Genomic DNA, 19,671 nt, shown 5'->3' with positions numbered 1-19,671 from the left:
TGAGAGAGAACCATTCTTACATAATATGTATATTAAAAATAGATAATAATATATATTAGATTATGTTTATTATTAATATTATAGTATATATATATATATATATATATATATATTACTATATTATTATATTTTTACATCATTGTTAAAATTGACAGAGAAAATACCTGTTTAGGTCAGATGTAGCTCCAGAGAGATGGAGATGAGAGGTTTAACAGTTCTTCTGCAATAGGTTCTCTTAACCCAGAGTAGTTGGTAACATTTTACACAAAGCATTTTTGCTATTTTTGCCTTTCTTGTAAAAGGTTCTGTAATATAAGTGAATGATATGAAAACGTGGCGATATGAAAGCCGGCAAAACTAGATCGCGCCGAATTCACGCGCTTGCCATGTTGACAGCTTTGCTGATTTAAGAGCTGATTTATTTGCGCAGATTCTGGAATTATAGTTTGATACAAAGGCAAGATTATTGATTTCATTTGTTCATCTGAATGGACTGGTTTACCAATTCTCAGCTACATGTTAAAGTGAATAAAAGAGTATGGGAATTCCCTGCATTATGAACTTGGAACATGCAGGAATTATTAAATGTGTGCGCAATACCAAGCCGAATTTCAGGACCTGACCTGTGTGCACACGCTCTCGTGTTGTACTGTGGGGGTGGTATACAGCTCCTTCGTGACATCACTGTGAGTACGGTGCATGTATTTGTGTGTGTATGTGGTGGGACAGGGCTCCAGACAAAAAAAAAATTACTTACGAGCCATTGGCTCCTAAACTGAAACATTAAGGAGCCAAATGGCTGTTTTTAGTCGCCAAATCACAGAATTGCTCGATTTAGATTGCTGTTCAGAAACAAGATAGAAAGGGGGGCCTGGTTAGCTCAGCAAATAAAGACACTGACTACCATACCTGGAGTCGCAAGTTCAATCCAGGGCGTGCTGAGTGACTCAAATCAGGCTTCCTGAGCAACCAATTGGCCCGGTCTCGCTCTCGGTGGGGTGCGTGGTAAGTTGTGCGCGGATGCCGCAGAGAATAGCGCGAGCCTACACACGTGCTAGATCTCTGTGGTAACGCGTTCAATAGCCACGTGATAAGATGCGTGGACTGACTGTCTCAGATGTGGAGGCAACAGATTTTTGTCCTCCGCCACCCGGATTGAGAATTGGGAATGCCAAATAAAAAAAAATTGAATTAAAAATTAATAAAATCAAGATAGAAAGCTGAAGGAAAGGAAGACAGCTGATAACCCATTAATCGGAGGTTTAATAAACAGTATATATAGTTGAGAAGATAAGTTTGCATCCCCTTTTGTCTCATAAATGTTCACACCCCTTTCGTAATTTATACAAATATAAGAGATAAAAGATGTTTTTATTTAGTACTGCTCTTCAGAATCTACATTACAGATATTTACATAAAGTATAGTATGCATATAGTAGTGTGTTGTCTTCTTGAGCATCAATGAATGTTTGCACCTTGTGTAATAGTTGTGTACAAGTCCCTTAATTGTCCTAAGTGTCAAAAGCTTGATCTCATATATATATAAATTGTTTTACAGTATTGCCTTAGTCTTTCTTTACTGTGACTAGATGGCCCAGACACAGAGACTAGTGCAAACTGAATGAAATCCCAGATGCAGTTTATTGTGCTACTCCAATCCCAATCAATAATTACCAGAAGAAGAAAAAACTGGTATACAATTAGTGATGGGAAGATCGGATCATTTTACTGACTTGAATCTTTGAGTCTCGTTCAGCAAAATGAATTAATCTTTGTTCAAGTCATTTCGTTAATTAGAGCAGAATTAAATTAAAATGTTACATTTTCAAAAGCCAAATCCTCCCCAACATGTCTACTTACGCAAACTTTGATTATAGTCCCAATAAGGAAAAATTGATAATGCAGCCAAGGACAAATTATGAGAAACAGAAATGATTAGTTCACCTCTGGAATCTTCTTGTCCGAGTCGTTCATTCTTTTGTCACGTGACAGCCCTATGTACATAGCGTATACGTCTGTCACGTGACAAAAGAACGAACGACTCGGCCCAGATGACTCGAGAGGTGAACTAATTATTTCTGTTTCCTGTGTGAGCAATACGACTGTCACGTGACAAAAGAACGAACGACTCGGACCAAAAGAGTTGTCTGTTTCCTGTACAGCGCCTATGCGGTTTTCACGTAAAAAATGAACGGAGGTTGCACAATGCACATGCATTGTCTGAGACTACTCGTTCTTCTGAATCACATAAAAGATTTGTTCAAAATGAACGAATCGTTCATGAATGACCCATCACTATATACACAATACGTGACTTTTAATTATAAAGAAGGGGCCGCACACAATACGACTGTCATCAATGGTGACTGGATTTTAAATTATTGATGCAAGAAATGATTTTGTCACATTTGCGACCATTTTAGTCACAGTCTGGAGCCCTGTGGGGTCCCTTTCATTTCATCCCAGCCCCATTCAACTGCGCACAGTTTGAAAAGCGCGCAGCTGACAAGGGCTAGCAAGTGTTCCGTTGCGTAAAAAATATTACTGAACCATGTGAAACCTCTGCATATAGGGGAAACACTGGACTGACAGCATCAGTTATCATTCATTTTCATTGTTTCTTTTTTCCATACAACTATTCATAAGTGAATAGTGACTGAGGCTGTCACTTGGTCTCTCATTTTGGGTTCCAGAAAGTCATATAGGTTTGCAACAGCATACAGGTGAGTAAATAATGACAGATCTTTTTTTTTTTATTTATTATATTTTTACAAAGTTTTGGGGGTTTAAAAAAAAATAATCATTGTGAATTTCAAACAATTATTATCATGAGACTACAATTTAATTGCTTCCACTTTATGTCACATTAGCGTGCTACTAGGGACACCGGTAGGGTAACACTATGGTAGAGTAAAAATCTTTGCATGATATTTTGCATACACATATTTTCCAGTCAGACACTTTTTCCTCCTCTTTGGTATCAGCTATTATAATATGCATGGAGGATCGACAATCAGTTACCTTTCAAATCAGTGCCAACATTTCATAGTTGACAGTTGCCACTAGAATATTCGAATAAGGTCTAACATGGCAAATGCATCCCATGATATAACATACATTTCTAAGAACAAAAACAAATGTCTGCTTTAAGCAAAGTAAGTTAAGATCCAATCTGGATTTAATGTCCTTTCTTTTTTTCAAAAGTGTAACAAAAATCACATGAAGCATTCTCAGCCTCTTTAATCATCAAATTTAACAAAGGCACAATGTTACCAGTCTATCCTCAGCTCCAAATCTACACTGAATGCAAAAGGTATGCCTGACTCCCAGCTCAGAGTGCAGATTATTAGCTTCTGCATGCATTCACACACACAAACTGTGAAATACCATGATGACAGGTTTGCGGAAAGGCTTCTGACTGAAACATCACCACATAAAGAGCTAAATATTCCTCCAAATAAAAAAGAATTGATTACCCAATAGGGCCAGGGCTCTACGGTCCAATGACACAGACTTTAAAACAGTTGATGTTATGTAACAGAAGCAAATCTGTCAGTGAAAGGCTATGGTACCGCCTTTTAAAGAGTTTGTTTTATGAATGCATTTGAAAACTGTTGGTTTATTTTGGGTGAGATTTATTGCATCTGTTTGAATATCCATTCAAGCGCTCCTAGGCCAACATGTAGGGGATCAGCAGCCATGTGTGATTGAGTGTGTGCCCTTGTGTCCGTGTCCATACATAAGAGCGCTTGACTTACTTGAGGAGGTTCTCTGCTCCAGCTCTCATCCTCATCTGCTTGATGATTTGATGGTTGAGAAGTGCTCTTTTATTCTGCAGCTTACTGCGACCTGTCTGGGCAAATGGATTACATCCCTGACAGAGAAAGAGAAAGAAAGAGATTTTGTTGAAGCATAGGTTCTTTATTAAGACCCAATCTTATATGTGTTTAATGTCTGTTTTTAAATGCATGCTGTGATCATATTGTGTGTACTATGTTCACCACTGATAAACACACAAGCACACGCTAACTGACACAAAAAGCTTCTTATGTCACAAAGGAGTGCCATACACAGAACTGCATGTTAAGGTGAAATCAATTACTCACCCAGACACACCTAAATAGAGAGTATCTATCATAAATCTGATATCTGATGGGGGCGTGGTGATGCAGGCTACCGAGTAGTGGTGTCTGGACAAAGGCTCCAGCTTAATTTATGAAAAATATCCTGATTAAAACTTTTTAACAGCCCATGTTTCACGAGAGGCAAGTTATAGTATTGTTTCATGTCACTGGAAAACTTTTGGGGATCGTCTTTAGTGAGAATGCTGGCAAAAAGCACGAAAAAACTACAGAGAAAAAAGATGGCACAGCTCCTCATGATGAAGAAAGGAGCGCTGATCAAGTTGGCTTAGCGTTGCAAGTTAGCACTGAGTTAATTCCTGAAACTAGCAAAGTTGTGGAATCTTTGACAGATAAAATCCCAAGAATTATTGACTCTAAATTAGAGCTGATCTTAGAGAAAATACACAATGTTTCAAAAGAAGTGCAACGTACTAATAACCGCAAGGAGGAAGCGGAGTAACGAATCTTAGTTCTTGAAAACACAGCTACCGGGTCCGAGAGTCGAGTCTGCAGCTAGAAAAGACGATCACTTCCGTAACTGAGCGATTGGATGATTAGAAAACAGGGGATGCCGTCATAATTTGAGGATCATCGGTCTTCCAGAGAAGACAGAGGGACTGGCTGTCATTAACTTTATGGAAAAATGGATTCCTGAAATACTCAGCCTGGAGATGAAGAACGGGCGAGTGAAGCTGGAACGAGCACACAGGATTGGCGCCCCCGGGGCCGAGAGGAATACCCGTCCTATGATTGTGCAATTTCACAACTTCGTGGACCAACAGCAGGTGATGGACACAGCGAGGCAGCTAAAGGATGTGCGATTTGAGGGGAAAAGAATCCATTTTTTTCAGGACTTCTCTGCGAAGACACAAAAGAGACGCTGTGGGTTTGACGAGGCTAGGAAAAAGCTCCAGGACATGAGATTTCGTTACTCCCTGATCTACCCTGCTACTTTGAGGATAATGGCTGATAACTCCTTCAAGATTTAACAGCCCAGAGAAAGCAAAGGCATTTATTAACTCTCAGCATGGTCCGATTAATGGTACGAGCGATGCGCTGGAGGCTTGATCACTGGATCCATTGGATTTGTCTTTTTCCTGGAATCTGTCTGTCTGAATATTTATATTGCCTACTGAAAGACGTTGTAGTGATGGGTTATTTTGATTCATTTGAACGTCGGAGTGGGAACAACGTACCTGCATACACAGTCAGGTTTAGGGTCTTTTGACACCTCTGATGGTTAACCCCCCTATTTATTTTTGTTTTGATCTACTTATGCAGGTGTTGTTTTTTTGTTATGTGTGCTTGTGTTTGAATGTTTACAGTTTTGTATATAGTTATGTTCAGATGGAGACCACAGGAGTTTATGCTAAGGTGTTGCTACTAGAGTACTTGAAATATCAGCAAGAACTGTTACGGGGCATGCATCATCCAATCAAGAGGAAAAAAGTCATTTCCTTTTTGAAAAAAGAAAAAGATGACAGCTCTGCTCCAAGAGACTCATATGAAGGATGCAGAGCACATGAAGCTCCAGAGAGAATGGGTAGGCCAGGTATTTTTTGCATCCTTCACTTCAAATAGTTGGGGTGTTTGTATTCTTATTAACAAGAAATTGCCTTTCACACTGAACACTTGTATCAAGGACAAGGGGGTAAGATATGTTTTGATAAAAGGTTTACTTTTTGGGGACTATATTTCATTCATGAATGTGTATATGCCTCCGAACCATCCTCCCGACTTTATGTCTAAAGCATTTGTGCAATTGGCTGAGCTTGCTTGCACACAATCTGTAGTGGGAGGGGATTTAAACTGCCTAATGGACACGCTTTTGGATAAATTCCCTGCAGGCGGTTCTTCCCCATCCAGGCGAGCTAGGTTGGTAGAGGAAACTTGTGCTGACCTGGGATATATTGATGTTTGGCAAGTGCTGAATGCTGGTGGTAAGGGCTTCACATATTTTTCAGGGGTCCATAAGAGTAGTTCAAGGATTGATTATTTTTTCACCCCTAAAGCTTTATTATCTTCAGTTGTTTCATGTGAGATTGGTAATATCGCTATCTCCAACCATCTCCACCGTTGTTTATGGAACTTTTGCATGGTGAAAAATCTCCTCAAGCTCTGATCAAGATGATAGTTTTGCCCCGATTTTTTTATTTATTTCAAATGATCCCAATTCTCCTAAATTGTGCTATAATTAAAAGCATTAATGGCTGGTTCAGCTCTTTTATCTGGAGCCGGAAGAAACCAAGACTGAAACTGATTAACTTCCTAAAAATAAAGGTGGTCTGGTGGTTCCGAACATTAGGCTGTACCAGCTGGATGCCCAGTTTCGGTATATTTTTGAATGGGTGAGAAATGATCCGGATTCAGTTTGGTTGGACATTGGTTAACAATTGAGGGCTAAATTTAACTTACCCAAAAATAACTTCTTCAGGTATTTACAGATTAGGAGCTTTGTGCAGAGGTGTACCATTCCCAGATTCTCTTGTTGCCCCACTCCAATGGAACAGGTGCTCTGGATAATAAATCTGAGAGGTCCCTAATAAAGTGATGCTATGAAGCTCTCTTACAAGGAGCAAAAGTGAATACTGAGGCAACTCTAGCTATTTGGAAGCAAGATTTTTGGGTCTCAATTGATGCAGACACTTGGGCACAAATTTGGGAGTCTGCTGGCAGTAGAAGAATTTGTAACAGAACTAAAGAGTTACAGTTCAAACTTTTACATTGTCTCCAAATTACTCCGTTACGCAGGCATAAGTTTAACCCAAATTATTCTCCGCAATATTTGAAGTGCAATGTAGAAGAGGGTGATTTTGTTTACTGTATTTGGAAATGTATACATATTAAAGCCTATTGGGTACAGATTTGTAGGAGGATAAGTCTTATACTTAATACAGGGTGTGACCTTAATCCAGTTTATTTTTTGTTAGGTGTTGCTGATAATTATATAAAGGGTGGTTCGAAAAGGAAGTTGATTTTTCTTAAATGAATCTCTGATAAACCGCCAACGATTTCGGAATGGCATAAGGTGATATTTGATTTTCTTTTACTGAAATATATTGCCTGCTCATCAAAAGGGAAAATGGGTATGTTTTATCAGACGTGGACTCCTTTTTTGTTTTTTATATTGGTCCCAGGATTTCACATACCTTTTTGCAAAACCTTGGTAGATCAATATGAACATAAAACTGATGCGTGCATGAAGATTTCTCCTGTTTTATTGTCAACCATTTGTCGGTACAGACGGTACATGTATTTATGGTTTGTGTTGTAATGTACTTGTTGTGATCTGTGGTCAATGTTCTTTTGTTTTGTTAAAGCAAAGAATACATTTTTTTTTTTTTTTTTATATAAAAAATAAATCTGACATCTAAGGGAGTAGGTTTGGTTTATAGGAGGTTGGTATCAATCTAGGTGGTGAAAATAGCAAACCTCTTACTGCTCTTGTAAAAATTCCATGAGAACCTAACCTACTGTGGAATAGTAGCATCTATTTCTAAAACATAAGTCCACTTCTTTGTCGGTTGATTTCCCTAAAAAGTGAAAACACCATCAAAACATTGCTCTGTCGGATTATCCCAACCAACTCAAAATAGAAACTTTGGCTCATCCAATGGCAGTTTTGCGGTGGGACTATCTATTTGTGTGTGTTTGTGAAACTTGTTTGAAAACTGTATTTTTTTGCAATTCCAATTGGTACTTGGCTACAGGCAGAGAAATTATACACTTTATTTGAAAGTTTTTTGTATTTTAAAATTTTTTAATGAAGTGACATGCAGAAAACACCTCTATTACCTGTGAGATATCACTGAAATAGATGCCATGAAATATCACACATATCTTGTAACAGCTCTAGGCTGGGTAAACAATGGGGTAAAAGATGTATGTGGGCCACGATCAGATCATTTGTTTAGCCAATCAGAAGATTTTCTGCCTGTCAATAACTACGCTTCCATCCAAGGATTTTTTGCGAAAAAAGTTTTAGTGCATCAAAATTAAGCTGATGGAAATGCAAATTATCGCTAAAATTTCACAAGTGTCGACATAATATTTTTCAGTTTAACTCTAGTACATAAACTATGTCGATACATCAAATGTCGCGAAAAACTGGTTTGGAAACACTTTTGTCGAGAAAATTGGCATTAACGCAAAAATGTAGTGTCACATGACAGAATTTACCCCAATCGTTAGCCTGTGTTAATCGTGACGCAAGGTATAGGATCCTTGAAAGCCAATTTATTGTACGTGATTATGGATTGATCTGAACGGCATACAGATCCGATCACTGCAAACATGACACTTCCAGCAGTGCCAACACAAATATCTCGTATCATGCACGTCGACAAGTGCACGAAGAACAAAATAATGGCCACTGTTTGTGATTAATGTAATCGCGGTAGCCATCCGTTTTATTTATTAAAATTGCTTTACACACCATTCAAAATAATAGATGGCAGTCACAGAATTAGCCCACAATACAAAAAACATATTTCTGTGCACAAAGATGTTTTAAATTAAAAATAATACACAATACTAGGAGAAACGCTTTGGTGTGCTTTTTTGGATCATTAACGTATAGCCCAATTCTATAAAATTATTGTTTAGCTTTTGAAAAAATACCGGCAAAATTCCCTATATTAAATTAAATAAATTACCAAACGAAAAACACATTAAATGAAAAAATGTAATTACCAAACGAAAAAAATTATACTGGTTGGCCTATATAATTGCCTTTTCTTTACACAAACTTAAATTAGCCGTACCCTGTTCTGTAGACGAATAAAGTCGGCTGAATTACATTTTTTACACTTCAAGACTATAAACTATCAGAACTATTTGTCCAATGCGGAGTTCACTTTCAGAAAACCAGCTTTTGAACCTTTTAAAACTTTTACATTTTTTAAATCTAACCCTCTTTACCTCAGATCACATTTGCTGAGCTTCTTCAGAAAATGTAAATTGCATTATGACACTAAAATTAATTTGAGATGATAATCAAGTTCAGTTGGTCGTTAAAAGTTGTGGGACAAATATAAAGGACATAATGCATTTGAGATGGCAATGTTTTAGATTAGATGATTGTTCAAAATAGCCTATTGAATATCAGGAATTTATCATATGTAAACCATGATATTACACTGGATCAGTTTTTCTTTAATAGCTGTGCACACAGCATATACACATCGATGGATGGTCCTAATACTAAGACTGAAAGTTCCCCCACTACTTGGTGCAGGTTGCCAGCTTGAACAGGGCCATGACGATTCGCTTTTGGGTCGGAACCGATGGCAACCTACGATAGGCGCAACATCAGGACCAATATTACAGTCCTATCAGAAGGGCAACTGTTCCCTTTTGATTGCAATTCCTCGTCTTCTGATTGCATTTATTTGTGAATTAAAATGACAGTTAGCTGGTTAATTTCAATGAATTGTCTCAATACTCTCCCCATTTTACCAAAACTTCGGAGGAAAAAAATTAGGGACATCTGGGAGCGATAAACACACATTTCTGTATGGAAACGGCTTAAGGGCAGATTTATTTTGTGCTAAACCAAAACTTATGCGACAAAGTGTTTTTTTTAGGCATGACGTCATCACGCACACCATTTTTATCGATAAAAGGCCATTTGAATGGAAACAGGCAGAAGACGGCAAATTTCGCAAAAAATTTTTTTACACATTTTCACTTTGTCGATAACAAAATAGCGCGAAAAGTGGGTGGAAACTAGGCTAATCATTGTGTGTGTTTACAGGGTAGCCCATATTTGCTCATAAGTGCCCATACGGTATCCTGCTCCCACGAAACTGCTTCCAGAACAGGGTTGCACGGTTTACCGGTACTAACAAAGTATCGCAATACCAAAAAAATTTAAATGGTACGAAATCATATTGTTGCTAATTTCGGTACCATACTACAGTATGCTGTCATTAGCAAAATTATGAGACGTGACAGTTTTGAGATTAAATCAATGACAGTTTGAAAATAAAATAAAAAACCTCTGGATATGGCCAAGTGTGATCTTTAAAGAGCACAAGTATGTAATTTAATTAATTATTTACAGTTAAGTGTGCTGCATGCTACAGAATTAACAAGAGGTGCCGCTCTGTTCTGTCATCTGCTTCACAAACGCACAGTCGAATGCGCGCGCACACACTCACACAAACACAACACACACAACTGGCGCTTAATTTTCATGCAGTGTGTTTAGAGTATAAATGGCTGTTAACACAACTGAACTCCTCCGGTGGAGCTCGGAAATTTTAGTCACGACGGGAGTATCCCTGCATTAATGGGAAGCTTGATATAACTAACCCGTCAAAAACAGGAAGAACTCAAAGGTCTGTCAAAATAAAAGTCCCACTAACATGAAAGCTTTATTCAAATGGATGCATGAAATTGAAGACAGAAAAATATAACTACCGTATAAAAATTTAATATTCAAAAAATAGCAATATGTAATAACAATTATGTAGTATCAAATGGTTGTATTATTATTATTATCATCTGTAAGCAATATCATAAACGCAAATGTATTATCAGCATGTTGTGATTTTCATTAATACAGTTAAACTCTGTTCTGTAGCATTTTATTTTGCCAAAAATTAAATAGCAATTTTCTGTAAAAAAAATGATTTATTAAATTATATTAAAGTAATTATTATATTTTTATTTGATTAAAGCTGTATGTATCAATTTGATTAAACATCATTTGATCGTAACATTTAATTAAAACATTTAACATGGAATCCAGAAAAATTAAAACTGAAAACGCATAATTTGTATCTGTGAGACTTTATGGAGTTCTTTTAATCAAGGCATTTTCTGTGTATAGCTGTGAGACTTTTTATTTGTTGATTATATTATCGATTAGTATCGATACCGAGCTACCAGGGCTGGTATTGTACCGAAGCCAAAATATTGGTATCGGAGCAACCCTATTCCAGAACAGCTAAAATTGCTTACAGCACCTTTAAGTTACACTGTATCAGGATTTATACATTCATAATATGAGCATTCCATAATGAAGAGTCATTGATTAACACGAAACAGTGTGTTCCAATCTAAAAAAAGATTCCACAAACTTCTGCAACAGAAAGATTTCACAAGCTCCCCATTCTAAACTCGTGCAATAGGAGCTGTCAAAGGAACCCAGAGTGACCTCTGAACATTCTAGAACACCGACCAGGGCAATGTTTAGCCAAGCAAAACAAACTTCTACAGTCACAATTACACAGCAATTACCCCTGTACTGACACTGCAGACAGAGCAGTAACAAGGTCCTAATCAAACCAGGGCACAAATGAGAAAGAAAACAGGGGCTTCGACCAAGTTGTGTAACCGTTCAAAAACATCCCGCCATCTTTTAGAAAAGGACGTTCAAGTCAGGCTATGGTTTAATCATTATGCAACTGTTATATATGGCAGAAATCAGCTGAAATGTGAGATGACAATAACATGTTAATGACCATTTTCAGCCAAAGGACATCCTCTAAATGTCTCTGTGACTAACCTCATTGTGAATTGTGGTAACAAAGTTGAGTTTTCAGTACACAATCAATGAGTGCATGTTAGAGTTATGCAATTGTTCTATTGTGTATGTCATTGTGATAAATGTTATTGTTGCAGATGCAGATTAATACACAATATTTCTTTCTCATTCATTCGCTGTTGGTTGCTGTTTGATCACTTTACTGCTGTCTGGGTAACGCTTCTGCGAGATGTTCAGAAGCCATGTTAAACTAATCTTACAGATCTGAACAGCTTCTCCTGCCTGTAATGGGACATGAGATGGGAGCATCTGTGTTTCATTAATGTTTGTGGTTTGGCTTTGCACCGTCACTGGGCAGATGCAACGTTAATAGCGGAAAACTGGAAAAACATGCTGAATCTGCAATTCGGTTTCTCCGAGCAGGCTAAGCTCAGGCAGAACTGGACCAAATCCACATCAACATGCTGAACCAGCCCCCACCTTGTAACAGGACCTTCTCGTTGTAGACAGTAACCACATTCGTTATCAAAGTATTAATGTAACAACTGAAAATGAAACTAAAATGTACTAAAAGAAACACGACCACTTCCATCAGCAGAAATCCTTTCAAACCCCTTTCCTTTAATGGTTTGCCATGTGTGCCTACATAATCTCAGAGTTACTCAGAAAAAGATCCCTGGGAGAGAAACTACACTGCCAACAACAGACTGTGCTGGTCTGGTTGGACTCTACAGCCAATCACTTTCATACCAACAGAAAGCCCTGAACAATAAAACCCAATAGATACTCCTTACACAAAAAGTAGTGAGCTGAACAAGAACAATGCGCCTCTTCAGCTGCCATTCACACTTACAAAAGAAAAATAAATCTGATTCCCGACAAATACCAGAAACATGGTATAGGTTCCTTTTCCAAAGACCATAAACACATAGTCATTTCACAAACAATCCAATAACAATATACTTTACATTCTTATTAATGACATGTTGATGGGATTTCTGACCAAGAATTATGTAAATACACTAAGATACACATTTAATATGTATGAAGTGTGATGCTGAATAGACCTGTCTGTAGTGGGTCACTCAACATTTTCTTTTTGAGCCAATTTCTCTATGATCACTACAAAATCAGAATTTAAAAGTAAGTTCTGTCGTTGCAACTTGCAAGTCAATGACAGCCATAAGATGAGGGTACAAATCCGTATACATTTTGCCATGGTAACCATAACACCAATACAATTAATGTTAATACTGTACCATAATAAATTGACATGGGATATCCTCAAAAGAGTGGAGGAAGCTTTCAAAAGCATATTTTTCTTCTAAGGACAGTGGTGACTAATACCCCGTTACAGTTTTACAGTAGTAGTAATGACTGTAGTAACTTCTTTGGTGAGAACTATGATTACCATGGTAAAGGTTTGTAAGGGATGTTGACAAATAAATATTCAATATTAAGCAAGTCTAAGTGTGTTGTTTAATACGTTTAAGAAAACATACAAAGCACTGAACTGTGCGGTCTTGAATGGGAAAGCATCTGGTGTAAAGAGTGAATTCGCTTGGCATTTCTTCTGGGCAGTGAACAGAGCTCGCCAGCCAGCGTCCACACTCCACATGCCCTGCAGATGTGTCCTAATCTCCAACAGATCCTCTTATAAACATATTAGAAAGTAGTAAGGCTAAGTGCTCCTTAACTTGGTGTCCACGCAGACTTCTCAAGTTTTAGCACTTGTCAAAGAACACAAATAAGCGACATATGTTTTTAAAAACATGACTAACTTCAAAACAGCAGCTCTTTAAACACTGAGCGTGGTGATCGTCTACGCCGCCAGTAATAATAAGTCTTGATTAAGGTTAACGGCAGATACTGAACCTTCTAAGGAAGGTTCTTTTTGAAGGTTCTCTTACCTTTTTGAAGTAGCCATTCTCTACCGGTCCGTCGGTCGGGCAACCGTCGGGAATAAGATTGTCCGTCATTTCTGAATTCTCAACCGTAAGCAGATTGCCTCGATGAAATTCCGAAAGTAGAAGTCGTGAGATCTCCCTGCAGCTCAACAGGTATGCGTGTGTCCCAGGCACTCAGAAGTCTGACGATGCTCACCGATGTTGAAACTCTCACAATTACCTTCGTGACTGCAACACCTCCCCCGAGTCCCCACCCCGCTCTGCTCCGGAAGCGTGACGTCAGCTGCTCGCTCAGTGGGTGGAGTCAGTGCTTACCTGAGATGCCACGCCCCTGATATGACCTGCAGTATAAAAACTCAGCCTCAACGTTATATTTAGCTCAGACTATTTAACTAGGCAGATAGTATTCTTATTAACATGCTCTTACATGCTTAACTGCTCATGGTGACTCTGTGTCAAAGCTTCGAGTTTCCATTTAGCTATCTGTCTGTCTGTCTATCTATCTATCTATCTATCTGTCTGTCTGTCTGTCTATCTATCTATCTGTCTGTCTGTCTGTCTGTCTGTCTGTCTGTCTATCTGTCTATCTGTCTGTTTGTCTGTCTGTCTGACCTTACACATCAAAAGGTTATTCAGAAAATACCTAAAAAGAATAAAATTCATACAAAAAAAATTAATACACAGGTTTCTCAAAATGTGTGATGAAAATATTGTCAATTTCTGAATTACGATTCATTTTGATAGCCTATTGTTTGTGGTGCTTAAAGTCAAGAATGTCTATGAAGTGTAACTCTTATTCATTTTGAGTGAATATAAAGGCATCAGCAGAGTTAAGCCTTCTCTGAGCCTGCTCAAAATTCTGTGTAAAGGCACAAAAGTCAGACTATATGATGTCTGCTCTGACCCACCTCAGCCCTACTAGTATTAAGGGCAGTTCCGATGCTGCTTTGGTTCTGTGTGAATGAAATGCAGCTCCGGAGCAGCCTTAAACTTTGTTGTTGTCATGATAGAACATACATTTCATATATATATATATATATATATATATATATATATATATATATATATATATATACAGTTGAAGTCAGAAGTTTATATACATCTTAGCCAAATACATTTAAACTCAGTTTTTCACAATTCCTGACATTTAATCGTTGAAAACATTTCCTGTCTTAGGTCAGATAGGATCATTATTTTAAGAATGTGAAATGTCAGAATAATAGTAGAGAGAATTATTTATTTCAGCTTTTATTTCTTTCATCACATTCCCAGTGGGTCAGGAGTTTACATACACGTTGTTAGTATTTTGTATCATTGCCATTAAATTGTTTAACTTGGGTCAAGCATTTTGGGTAGCCTTCCACAAGCTTCTCACAATAAGTTGCTGGAATTTTGGCCCATTCCTCCAGACAGAACTGGTGTAACGGAGTCAGGTTTGCAGCATTAAACAATCTGTGTAAAAACACTTACTGTAATTGCCAGTTCAGATGCAGCTTCTGTGCCACCTTTGCAGTGTAAAGATGTCTTTAGTGGAGGAATTTTATTCTAAAATATTATTACGTAACATATGAAAAACTTTTGTCCGCCAAAATAAACTCAGTGTGGCATCAACAACATGCAGGTGGCCAAAAATAAAATAAATTAAGCTTAATCCAAAAAAGGCAGGTTTTGTTTAGGTCATTTGCAGTAACCCTAAGAAAACCTCTTTATATTCATGACTTTTTTTAAATCTATGATTAAGCTGAACACATTCATGTGTATTCAATGTGCAAAGAAAGTACTTTTTCAACTTTTTTTAAATTAAATCTTTATTCTTTATAGAAAATGGTACAAACGTTTTGTGAAAATGTATGCAATTAACATGAATAAAACAATTACATTTCTAAGAACTTGGCACAGATGTTTAGATGTTTGCATTCTAAAACTCAATCAGCCGTCACTTAGCAACCACAGATCAAACATGCCCTTACTATATAAACAGCAAATAGCTCTGATTAATCAAATATGCCTGTAGACTTTGACTTTGAATAGCTGAGCTAAGTGGAGTAGAAAAGAATGAATCAGAACAGCATTTCCAATGAAACACTTATATTTAATGTATCTACAGTAGGTCATAATGCCAGCGACAGGAGCTTTAGCAGCTAGAATTAAGGCGCCCTCTAGTGTACTAGATTCTACATGTTGAATATCACTTCAACGTTTGGGAACAAACTCATTCCTGCCAGTCGATCGGATGTTTGGAATGGTTTCAGTGTGGCACACTCACACGCACATACACACGTACTGTAAAAAGACGTGCAAAGGGGACATTTTTGTAACATGCTTAAGAGTTTTGAGGAAATCAGGTCTGGAGTCCGTTTCTCTTCAGTCTGGGATTATTACTTTTCTGGGCTTTGTTCAGCTGTTACAAATCTGTCTGTGCTTTTCTGTCTGATCCCACAGACACTTATTAATATCTCAAAGGCTGGGGGGATATTTTTGTACTTACCTTTTCAGCCTGGAGAAGGAAGAAAATCCCTCATAACATATACCGAAACACACACACGCACACGCACACGCACACACACGCACACACACACACACACACACACACACACACACACACACACACACACACACATGTTGGTGCAGCTATCATTATGAGGACTCTCCATAGACATAATGATTTTTATACTGTATGAACTATAGATTCTATCCCCTAACCCTAACACTACCCCTAAACCTAACCCTCACAAAAAACTTTCTGCATTTTTACATTTTCAGAAAAACATTTAGTATGTTTTTTTAAGTGATTTGAATTATGGGGACACTACAAATGTCCTCATAAACCACATTTATAGCATAATACCCTTGTAATTACTAGTTTGTAACCTTAAAAAAGTCCTCATTCCTCTTTCTTCTGTAGAACACAAACAAATATTTCAGCTCTGTAGGTCCATACAATGTAAGTAAATGGGTCCCAAAATGTTTTTTGAATTTGGTTTAGAATGCTGGATTAAAGACATAAAGGAGCCTCACTTGTAAAACCATGAAAATAACCTCCTTGTTCCAAAAGTCCAGTATACTGGATACATTTGTAAAGATTTTCTTGGTGTATGGCAACACACGTATATGTTCTCAGACAAACTTCTGGGTGTTTCTACACAACTCATATAACTAATCTGAGTGGTCATTTGTGTGAACTTACTTCAGGAAATAATTACAATAGTAGAAACATGTTTTTCATGGTATTATTCAACACTCATGTAATGTAAAAAAAAATGGCTGAAAAAATGTTAATTATGATATTAATTGATTAACTGATTCTCTGATTCTGATTCTCTGATTAAGCATTATTTATTATATTTATTATTATATTATAATTATTATTTGATTCATATTTTATCTGAAAGACCTGATAATGCATGTGCTGTACTTGCTTTAATCTTGCAACACTGGTGAACATTTTCATACATCAAAATAATATCAGATTAGATGTACTTAAGTTTGCCCCATATACTGGACATTGATTATCCCTCCCCCACAGAAAGTCATTTTGTTGTTTAAAGTTTCCCATATGGGGAAAATCATTCTCAAAATAGACAGACCATTTTCTTTAAAGGTATGTTCCAGTTTGATTAGACATGAATGAGAAATATGACTATCATGTCACATCTGCGACTTATGGCCAAAAAATACACTGTAACTGAGGACAGTGATAAACCAGAAAATAAGAAAGAAAGAAAGAAAGAAAATCTGCATTTTCTAGAAGAGAAAATCAAATTGTCTACTACAAGTTTTAAAATAGGCTATGGTTTGAAGGGGTAACAAGAAGCCCATTATATCCCATTAATTAAAAGAGGGGTGTGATTCAAACAAAAAGTTGTTCTTAAAGCAATAACTAGGTGGTCAAAACAGCGAAAAAATGACACAGCCATCTGGTACAGTAATCTGAAGCTCAGAAAATGACCTCACCATATACTTTCACTATGACCAACAGCTCCCTACCATCTCCACTGCTCAGGAACTGAAATGTTATATCTACCTGGATATGCATACGCTATAAATCTTTATTTGCTGTTGTTTGTTTCAGTCAGGTGATTTATTTTACTTCAGAGTCAGTGAGTGTGTTGTGCGGGTGTGTATGTGTGTCAGAATGTGTTTCGCTTATCACTTGGCACTTTTCACAAGGTCTTACTGACTGCTAAAAGTCAGATGTTCTGTGTTCTTGCCATAAGCGCAAATAGCTGAGAATCAAAACCACTAGATGGAGCCACAAGTGTAAAATAAACTCAAAAAGAATGATTGAAGAATCGGCACTCAATAATCCAAAAATTCAAGTTAAAATAAGAGAAACAAGGCTTTATAGTAAAATGAAATCTTAAGCTATGTTTATACAAAGCCATGAAGAAGCAAATATTATTTTTTTTATTTATTTATTTTTTACACAAAAATAAGCAGTCACAAAGAGTGAGAGTGAATATCTGTCAACTTATTGTAAAGGAGGCTGGGCCACCTGAATGACTTTTACAACAACAGGTTTCCGCTCATTTCTCTCCTCTATTCGGCTGGGCACAAAGCTGATTGTGATGCAGTGCTTCTTCCTGCTTTGAATGGACTGAGAGTGAGAAATGGCATGTTAATCTGACCTCAGAGCAGTGGAAACAGAAAAAAGCTCATGACTGGTGCAGAGTTTAGTTGTTATGCAGCCACAGGCCTCACCCCAAACACTTTAGTTGCTCTCTGGACAAATTATATTATGTGATCTATAATGGCAGACCATTCAGGGCAGTGACAGTGAGGGGATTGCAGTGAAATTTCAAGGATTCCTTTTTAGTATTTTATAAAGAGAATGAATTATATGTTGTGTTTGTGTGTGTTTTTGTTAGAAATTTAGTGATGGTTTATAAGGGGGTTGGAAGAGAAGGTTGATTGTATAATTGATGTGTGTTTGCATTTGCATTTGTGCTATGCATATGGCTGTGAACATGTATGGGTTAGAGTGTTTGTGCGTGAAAGACCACACCAGCTACACTTAACATTAGACACAGTGACTGATGACAGAATCCATTGGTCCACCAGTCTCCCAAACACAGATGCATTTTGTACTGGCAATGTAGACTATTAGAGTTCAGGAAGTGTCTTACCCATTAAACAGACCCTGTATATTCACTCCAAACAGCCATAAGAATTGTAGTGTGGATGGAAAAGTCAAGAGGGGAAAAATGCATTCTACTCTGGAGATACAGCTATATAAATTTAGATGCCTGAAAATTTTTTCCATGATGGTGGAATAAAGATTTCCACAAAGTGTGTCCAAATTGTTGTTCCTCTGCTGGTCATATTATAGGTCTTACTATAGTTTTTTTTTTTAAATGGAAAAAATATTTAAAAAAGTTTTTACTATAACGTCTTTACTATAGAGTCTTAAAATGTAATATACAGTATGTTGTAGTACTGTTAAAACTTTGTCAGTTTCGCTTTATAATTTATAAAAGAATTAATAAATAATAAATAAAAATTTTAATTATGTGGCAACCTGGAATTAAGAGAGCCTTAATAATAATAATTATTATTATAAGATATTAAAATTATTAGTAGTATTCTAAAATATTATATAAAGACCTTTAATTAATACTGATAGAAGTCCAATGATCACTGTAACCTACAGACTGGGGTGGAGCTTTTGTTCTCAAAGACCCAATGAGTTGGTAATTCAGAGTGAGAGTGTGTGTCTTCACGTGCTGTGATATATTTGTTTACAGGCTAACTCCGCTCCATCTCACACAGAGTGTCCTGTGTTTTCCCTTTCCTGGTGTTCAAACAAAGTATTGGTTTGCTTTGTGCACTTCTGCAGCAGGATTTAAGACAACAGAGAAGTTTTGTTCTAGTACAAAAAATAAATAAATATAATAATAATAATAATAATAATAATAATAATAATAAAACTCTGTATTGCCAAATTATTCTTTGAGTTTGTGGAATGCCCAAAGTTTAAAGTCATCAGATTTTGGAGTATAAAATACAAATATCAACAACAAATTTAACCATTTGCCAACAATATACTAAAAAACCGTGGCTTAAATGTACATTATTTGTCAAAAACAATACTGAAATGTAACTGAAAGTGACACACTGACCATGTGGATGTCCTTAGACCTAAGAGCAA

General features: G+C 37.0%; 1 protein-coding gene across 2 annotated transcripts in view; it reads right to left on the bottom strand.

Moving 5' to 3' along the window:
* The window catches only part of rhpn2 (rhophilin, Rho GTPase binding protein 2), a 47,100-nt gene extending 33,383 nt beyond the window's left edge, over positions 1–13,717 (bottom strand). For both annotated transcript variants that reach the window (XM_051684233.1, XM_051684313.1), the window contains exons 1-2: positions 13,527–13,717; positions 3,759–3,874 (exon numbers count right to left, since the gene is read on the bottom strand). In XM_051684233.1, the coding sequence (XP_051540193.1) occupies positions 3,759–3,874; positions 13,527–13,595 (185 nt within the window). In that variant the 5' untranslated portion in view covers positions 13,596–13,717. The remainder of the gene's footprint in view (positions 1–3,758; positions 3,875–13,526) is intronic.
* Between the last annotated feature and the right edge of the window lie 5,954 nt (positions 13,718–19,671).

The sequence above is a fragment of the Myxocyprinus asiaticus genome, chromosome 1 (assembly GCF_019703515.2).
Source record: "Myxocyprinus asiaticus isolate MX2 ecotype Aquarium Trade chromosome 1, UBuf_Myxa_2, whole genome shotgun sequence".
Taxonomy (NCBI): Eukaryota; Metazoa; Chordata; class Actinopteri; order Cypriniformes; family Catostomidae; genus Myxocyprinus; species Myxocyprinus asiaticus.
Note: the sequence above shows the minus strand (reverse complement) of the source record. Positions and strands in the feature narration are given on the sequence as shown.